Raw genomic sequence first — 8,446 nt, 5'->3', positions numbered from 1 at the left:
GTTAAGTATGGCTTATTTTTGAATGTGCTTGATGCAAATTTAGCTGTGAAGTGTATAACTAGGGCACAAGTGCTGCCACTGAATGGGTGGGTGTGTGTGGGGCACAATTTTTGGAAAAAAAGGGAGACTCCACTTGGAGTAACCCTTGATTGCTGTGTTTTTTATAAATGATCCAAGATGCACAGAGCTGGGATCAGGAAAGACTTTGCTACCTACCCCGGAGTCATCCTGGGGACGGTTAAGCATGGCTTATTTTTGAATGTGCTTGATGCAAATCTAGCTGTGAAGTGTATAACTAGGGCACAAGTGCTGCCACTGAAGGGGTGGGTGTGTGTGGGGCCCAATTTTTGGAAAAAAAGGGAGACTCCGCTTGGAGTAACCCTTGCTTACATTGTTTTTAAAAGAAGCCAAGATGAACAGAGCTGGGATCAGGAAAGACTTTGCTACCTACCCCGGAGTCATCCTGGGGACGGTTAAGAATAGCGTATTTTTGAATGTGCTTGATGCAAATCTAGCTGTGAAGTGTACAACTAGGGCACAAGTGCTGACACTGAATGGGTGGGTGTGTGTGGGCCCCAATTTTTGGAAAAAAGGGATACTCCGCTTGGAGTCACCTTGTGGTGTTTTACATGATTTTAGAAGGGCGTGCCATGCCTATATCTGTGTGTCCTCCACTTTTTCCTTGTCCTGCTCTTTTGTTTTCGCATGAGTATATGTCCTTGTCACTTTCCCATGTGTTTGTGTTGTGAGTTGTTTGTCACCTTTTGGACACCTTTGAGGGTGTTTTCTAGGTGTTTTTATGTGTTTGTGAATGCCTGCCATTGTTTCCTATGCAGTTCGAGTTCGGTTCGTCGAACGTTCGACGAACCGAACTCGAACGGGACCTCCGTTCGGCGAACCGACCTCGAGCCGAACCAGGACCGGTTCGCTCATCTCTAGTGGTGTGTTGTGCGGTGCGCGTGTGCCAGTGTGTGTGTGTGTTTTGGGGGGAGGTGTGCACCCCCATGGTGCTCCATCCCCCATGCTGCGCACCCCCCATCGTGCTCCATCCCCCATGCTGTGCACCCCCCATCGTGCTCCATCCCCCATGCTGCGCACCCCCCATCGTGCTCCATCCCCCATGCTGCGCACCCCCCATCGTGGTCCATCCCCCATGCTGCGCACCCCCCTTCGTGCTCCATCCCCCATGCTTCGCACTCCCCATCGTGCTCCATCCCCCATGCTGCGCACTCCCCATTGTGCTCCATCCCCCATGCTGTGCACCCCCCATCGTGCTCCACAGTCACACATCAGACAGTATACACGCACACATTTGATCGCATACTCTCACACCCCACTTCTGCCTGTGCCCTCCGGTGGGCGGTTCCAGCAGCTGTGCTGCACGCAGTGCTCCTCTGCCTTCTGCCGACACGCACACATCCGATCGCATACCCGCACACATCCGATCGCATACACGCACACATCCGATCGCATACGCGCACACATCCGATCGCATACACGCGCACATCCGATCTCATACACGCACACATCCGATCGCATACAAGCACACATCCGATCGCATACACGCACACAGCCGATCGCATACACGCACACACCCGATCGCATACACGCACACACACGATCGCATACACGCACACACACATTGACGATATCGCACATACGCGCTCACACTCACAACATCCGAAGATACCACATGCTTCCGGCCATGTGATCCTCTGGCAGGTCCTGGAAGGTCACTGCACGCACAGTATCGCCGCCGAGAAGCAAGCGATATCACTGGATGTTGTGAGTGTGTGGATGCGATCTCATGTGTGTGTGTGTGAGGTGTGTGTGAGAGTGAGTGTGATCTGATGTGTGTGTGTGTGTCTGTTCTTATGTGTGTGCGTGTGTGTGTGTTCCGCCGCTGCAGGACCTTGATGCGCTCACATGCTCGCCTTCGGCTTCTGGTGAGTATGATTGGGGGTCTTCTTTCTTCTGTCTTCTCTCTTCTGCACATGTGTACCGGGAGCCGGTGTACACTGGTAACCATGCTACACAATATTACCCGATGTGTACCATGGTTACCAGCGTACCACACCCCCCGCATGCACGGGAGCCCACACCAGCGTACGCCGGCAACCCCAGCAATGCGAGGGTATGTGTCGGCTGGGTTGCCGGCGTATGCTGGTGTGGGTTCCCGGGGGTACAGCTCTCACCTGGGAGTCGGGGCTCCGTGTCGGTTCGGGGAATGCGTGCGGGGGGCGGGGCCAGAGCGAGCATGCAATGCATGAGGGGGCGGGGCGTGGCTGAGTTGCCAATGCGTGCAGGGGGCCGGGGCGAGAGGCCAATCCTTGTGGGGGGCGTAGCCTGGCTGAGCAGCCAATCCGTGCCGGGGGGGCCGGGCCGAGGCGAGTTTAGTGGCCAATGAGACGCTTGTCGCGGTAACGACAGAATTTTGGAGCAAGACAGACAGACAGACAGACAGAATAAGGCAATTATATACAGTTAGGTCCAGAAATATTTGGACAGTGACACAATTTTCGCGAGTTGGGCTCTGCATGCCACCACATTGGATTTGAAATGAAACCTCTACAACAGAATTCAAGTGCAGATTGTAACGTTTAATTTGAAGGTTTGAACAAAAATATCTGATAGAAATTGTAGAAATTGTACACATTTCTTTACAAACACTCCACATTTTTGGAGGTCAAAAGTAATTTGACAAATAAACCAAACCCAATCAAAATATTTTTATTTTCAATATTTTGTTGCGAATCCTTTGAAGGCAATCACTGCCTTAAGTCTGGAACCCATGGACATGACCAAACGCTGGGTTTCCTCCTTCTTAATGCTTTGCCAGGCCTTTACAGCCGCAGCCTTCAGGTCTTGCTTGTTTGTGGGTCTTTCCGTCTTAAGTCTGGATTTGAGCAAGTGAAATGCATGCTCAATTGGGTTAAGATCTGGTGATTGACTTGGCCATTGCAGAATGTTCCACTTTTTTGCACTCATGAACTCCTGGGTAGCTTTGGCTGTAGGCTTGGGGTCATTGTCCATCTGTACTATGAAGCGCCGTCCGATCAACTTTGTGGCATTTGGCTGAATCTGGGCTGAAAGTATATCCCGGTACACTTCAGAATTCATCCGGCTACTCTTGTCTGCTGTTATGTCATCAATAAACACAAGTGACCCAGTGCCATTGAAAGCCATGCATGCCCATGCCATCACGTTGCCTCCACCATGTTTTACAGAGGATGTGGTGTGCCTTGGATCATGTGCCGTTCCCTTTCTTCTCCAAACTTTTTTCTTCCCATCATTCTGGTACAGGTTGATCTTTGTCTCATCTGTCCATAGAATACTTTTCCAGAACTGAGCTGGCTTCATGAGGTGTTTTTCAGCAAATTTAACTCTGGCCTATCTATTTTTGGAATTGATGAATGGTTTGCATCTAGATGTGAACCCTTTGTATTTACTTTCATGGAGTCTTCTCTTTACTGTTGACTTAGAGACAGATACACCTACTTCACTGAGAGTGTTCTGGACTTCAGTTGATGTTGTGAACGGGTTCTTCTTCACGAAAGAAAGTATGCGGCAATCATCCACCACTGTTGTCATCCATGGACGCCCAGGCCTTTTTGAGTTCCCAAGCTCACCAGTCAATTCCTTTTTTCTCAGAATGTACCCAACTGTTGATTTTGCTACTCCAAGCATGTCTGCTATCTCTCTGATGGATTTTTTCTTTTTTTTCAGCCTCAGGATGTTCTGCTTCACCTCAGTTGAGAGCTCCTTAGACCGCATGTTGTCTGGTCACAGCAACAGCTTCCAAATGCAAAACCACACACCTGTAATCAACCCCAGACCTTTTAACTACTTCATTGATTACAAGTTAACGAGGGAGACGCCTTCAGAGTTAATTGCAGCTCTTAGAGTCCCTTGTCCAATTACTTTTGGTCCCTTGAAAAAGAGGAGGCTATGCATTACAGAGCTATGATTCCTAAACCCTTTCTCCTATATGGTTGTGAAAACTCTCATATTGCAGCTGGGAGTGTGCACTTTCAGCCCATATTATATATATAATTGTATTTCTGAACATGTTTTTGTAAACAGCTAAAATAACAAAACTTGTGTCACTGTTCAAATATTTCTGGACCTAACTGTATATAGATTAGCAAGCCGGCTTATTGGCGATAATAATTAATATTGGCGCTAGTCCTGCTACAGTTTCGATATAGCAGGTTCTTGGCCGTCCTCTTCTTCTTTGGCTACTGACCGATCCAGGCATGAAGTCTTTCTCCAACAACTAATCATAATAAGCTAATTTCTGTTTGGGACCCTTATGGTTCAAACTCCAAAGTGACACTAATAACAGGGCCACTATTAGCTGAACCCAGACCTCATACTGCCTTGTTATAATCCTACGTTATACATAAGGGCCGTCAGTGCATCCAACTCTCAACAGGAGGCCATCTTAAAGAGCCATCAAACCCCCACCACATCCTAGCAGGATTTCAATTCTTATCCATGAGCATTGCCATGTATGTATAAATTCAAGTAAATGAGGATAAACAGCAATACCAGACATAATCACTAGATGATAGTCTGCAAAAAGCAAAATTCATAATGTGAAACAGCAGTTTAAGGACAATATGGCAACATTCTAAGTAAGGTTTCCATATCCTACTGGAGCACAAACCCTGAAGATTATTTTTCTTTTTAATGAGCAGAATCCATTTGTGAGTATTTTATTAGATTAAATTAGACACTTTTTTTTCAGATGAAACCATTTATTATTTGTGATTTGGTTATAGAGATGAATGACTACTCTATGGTTAGATGAGCAGAGATTTTCCATCATCTCTGGCAAAATATACCAGACAGTTGAGGATTATTATGATGTCTTCCACTATGTCTCTTGGCATGCACTCATTTATCATCTTGTTTAGGTATTGTGGGTCATTATAGGAGGAAAGATCTTCGGTTTTTGCATGTCTATCCTTCGTTATCCCATAGGTGTTGACTATGTACTCTGTAAAGTGTGGGTGCACTGTTGGGTTGTAGCCAAATTTCCTCAGCTCATCCATGGTGTGATTGTAGCGCTGGTTCAACTCATATCTTAATTTCTCATTAACTTTTCCAGTCGCTGGAATTGTGGTCACCTGTAATCATAATATAGACCTTTAATATACTGGGGTAATCACAATATGGATTGGCTATTATAGCTAAAATCGGCAAATCTATTGACAAACACATTTCTGCCTGGCTAAGCTTTTATTATTCAAGGTGATGGCTCATTTTGCCATCATGCCATAATGAAGGCCTTGTCTACTTTTCCATATTCTACTACATGTAGATGCAATTTTGTTTGAAGAATTCACACAGTGACCACTTTACTACATTTTAAAAAAAATAAAAATAAAAAAATATAATAAAAATCTCATTTTTTTAATAGTAACTTTAGTTTTCTCACCTGTATAATCTTCTCCTTTATATTTGGTACTCGGTATCCATACATTCGTTGTTGCTCCAGGAAGATGGCACACAGAATCCGGTGGTCCAGCTGAAAGGCCAGCTCTCCGACAATGCGCTGACACTTCTTAATGTTTTCTAGGTCTAAAAAAGTTCAATAGTAAAATTAGGGTTAGTGAAATCCCTACAATGACATATATTGAGAATATAGATATAAGAATTGTCACCTAGGTGTGGGCCTGAATTGACCATTTGTGCTTCTTCTCTGAGGTCTAGAACATATAAATAATATTAAAATTAGTTGTACGTAATAAACATTAATGATAAAACTCCCTTGATAATAACCATACACCAGGAATGAGATAAACAGGTATCAGTCATACCCGGGGCTTGGAGCCTGAGGGCGCCCGACAGGTTCTACTGCTACAAAACTAGACCTACAAATCATGAATAGATATGGTGGACATCCCCCTTATAGTTAATCCATGATAAACCCTGAATGATAAGATCTACCTAAACATTTCAGGTTCTATCTAAACAATTCATGGTCATAAATCATCATAATTATGTTCTTGGACAAATGCAATTGTTCAAAAATGTGGAGTAATATATGAAATATCAAATATCAAGAAAATACTAAAATAATAAACATAACTCACAATGATGTTGTGATATTTCTGTATTTTTTTTCTCTTTCATGCCTAGAATACAAAAAATAGTAATCTGTATCTCCATGTCTGGCTTCCTATCACTTATACAAGAGAATGAACTGAAGGTAAAAAATGTGTTCACCAATCAAAACCATTCTATACATTGTTTATCCAGATTCTACCAATCTCATTAGGAAATGTTAACATCAGCCCATTACAAATTCTGATTTGGTGGAAACTCCTTTGTGTTATCCCAGTTTTACCATTGTGGTCTTTCTTGTGTTGTCCAGGAGGTGTTATAATTTGAGCTTTTCTTTCATGCTCTTTTAAAGTACAGCGAAGCTCCACGTTCTCCTGCATTAGCGCCATCAGTTTGCGCAGCTTCGCATTCTCTTTTAGTAGACGCAAACTCTCGGTGTTGAAGGCTTCTTCATCACTAGAATACAAACCAGGATTGTCCATGTTGTAATTAGTAGAAGTTCCTGAAAACATCTTCACAGAAATTCTTCACCAGGTGAATGTCTGAGATGGAACACTGGGGAAACCTAATATTCTAAGTTCTGTGATGTCACCGGCAGCGTCACTGAGACCTGATAATGAGCTCATCGGTCATTGCAGGCAATAGGAATTTACCACCTTGGAACAATAAGTACATGACTTGTATTGTGTGACCACGGGAATAACAATTTAACAGTATTAATTATAGAAAAATGAGAAACCAGTGCAATAAAAATGTTTTCTTTTGTAGGTTCCGTTTTGGGTTTTTTTGTCCTCCATTCAGGTTTAAAAATCTGAACCTATTTATTCATTGCATCCCAATAGTCTATATTTTTTGGTCTTCACTTAGATGGGCATTACTAACAGGGTAATTATGCAAAGTAGTCTAAAGACACTCACCCCCATCCCCCAGGGAATCCTATGAGCAACACCCCTTTGATAAAGACCATAAACATTAGTATAATGAGCACACCAAATAAAATGGCCAAAATCTCTGCAACTGCATGGTGGATTTAAAATAAAAAAAAAAACTACAAAATACGCATGGGAGCAGCAAGAGTAACATAATAGTAAAAATTGGCAATTTTTGACCTAGTGAGAGGTTTTCATTAAAGGTCCAGTCACACTAAGCAACTTACCAGCGATCCCAACAACGATAGGGATCGCTGGTAAGTTGCTAGGAGGTTGCTGGTGAGATGTCACACTGCAACGCTCCAGCGATCCCACCAGCAACCTGACCTGGCAGGGATCGCTGGAGCGTGGCTACACAAGTTGCTGGTGAGCTCACCAGCAACCAGTGACAAGCCCCCAGCGCCGCTTGGAAGATGCTGCGCTTGGTAACTAAGGTAAATATCGGGTAACCAACCCGATATTTACCTTGGTTACCACCGCACGGAGCTACACGTGCAGAGAGCAGGGAGCAGCGCACACTGAGCGCTGGCTCCCTGCTCTCCTAGTTACAGCACACATGGGGTTAATTTCCTGATGTGTGCTGTAGCTACATGTGCAGAGAGCAGGGAGCAGCGCACACTGAGCGCTGGCTCCCTGCTCTCCTAGTTACAACACACATGGGGTTAATTTCCCGATGTGTGCTGTAGCTACATGTGCACAGAGCAGGGAGCAGCGCACACTGCTTAGCACTGGCTCCCTGCTCTCCTAGTTACAGCACACATGGGGTTAATTTCCCGATGTGTGCTGCAGCTACATGTGCACAGAGCAGGGAGCAGCGCACAATGCTTAGCGCTGGCTCCTTGCTCTCCTAGTTACAGCACACATGGGGTTAATTAACCCGATGTGTGCTGCAGCTAAATGTGCACACAGCAGGAGCCGGCACTGACAGTGAGAGCGGTGGAGGCTGGTATCAAAGGTAAATATCGGGTAACCAAGGACAGGGCTTCTTGGTTACCCGATGTTTACTGTGGTTACCAGCCTCCGCAGAAGCCGGCTCCTGCTGCCTGCACATTTAGTTGTTGCTGTCTCGCTGTCACACACAGCGATCTGTGCTTCACAGCGGGACAGCAACAACTAAAAAATGGCCCAGGACATTCAGCAACAACCAACGACCTCACAGCAGGGGCCAGGTTGTTGCTGGATGTCACACACAGCAACATCGCTAGCAACGTCACAAAAGTTGTTCGTTAGCAGCGATGTTGCTAGCGATGTTGCTTAGTGTGACGGGGCCTTAAGACGATGTGACAGAATATACCTATTATTAAAATTTACATTTTATTGATATGCATTAAAAGCTAAACTCAAAACAAAGAATAAATTCACAAAGTGAAGGTTGCCGAAATACCATTGGTTTCCTAATCAATCTCCATGAAACATTAGAGAGGTGAGGGGTATATAAGCTTGTT

The 8,446-nt window shown here is 44.8% G+C and overlaps 1 protein-coding gene across 2 annotated transcripts; it reads right to left on the bottom strand.

Annotated features, from left to right (window-relative positions):
- Positions 1–4,775: 4,775 nt before the first annotated feature.
- LOC142290030 (speriolin-like) lies at positions 4,776–6,593 on the bottom strand. 2 transcript variants are annotated; one of them, XM_075333974.1, is made up of 5 exons: positions 6,356–6,593; positions 6,102–6,143; positions 5,670–5,714; positions 5,444–5,586; positions 4,776–5,132 (listed from the first exon to the last, which is right to left on the bottom strand). In XM_075333974.1, exons 1-5 carry the CDS (start codon positions 6,582–6,584, stop codon positions 4,806–4,808), a joined length of 786 nt encoding a protein of 261 aa, XP_075190089.1. In that variant the 5' UTR covers positions 6,585–6,593; the 3' UTR covers positions 4,776–4,805. The 2 variants fall into 2 exon arrangements, with proteins under 2 accessions (XP_075190089.1, XP_075190090.1); XM_075333975.1 differs by lacking the exon at positions 6,102–6,143.
- Between the last annotated feature and the right edge of the window lie 1,853 nt (positions 6,594–8,446).

Source organism: Anomaloglossus baeobatrachus, chromosome 2 (assembly GCF_048569485.1).
Source record: "Anomaloglossus baeobatrachus isolate aAnoBae1 chromosome 2, aAnoBae1.hap1, whole genome shotgun sequence".
NCBI lineage: Eukaryota > Metazoa > Chordata > Amphibia > Anura > Aromobatidae > Anomaloglossus > Anomaloglossus baeobatrachus.
This window is presented reverse-complemented; position numbering and strand designations above follow the sequence as displayed.

Coding starts and splice junctions, on each gene's coding strand:
- LOC142290030 (XM_075333974.1), bottom strand. CDS start 6,584: ATGTTTTCAGGAACTTCTACTAATTACAACATGGACAATCCTGGTTTG. Junction 5,715..6,101: donor AGAAATATCACAACATCATT/GTGAGTTATGTT, acceptor TATATGTTCTAG/ACCTCAGAGAAGAAGCACAA. Junction 5,587..5,669: donor CAATTCAGGCCCACACCTAG/GTGACAATTCTT, acceptor GAACTTTTTTAG/ACCTAGAAAACATTAAGAAG.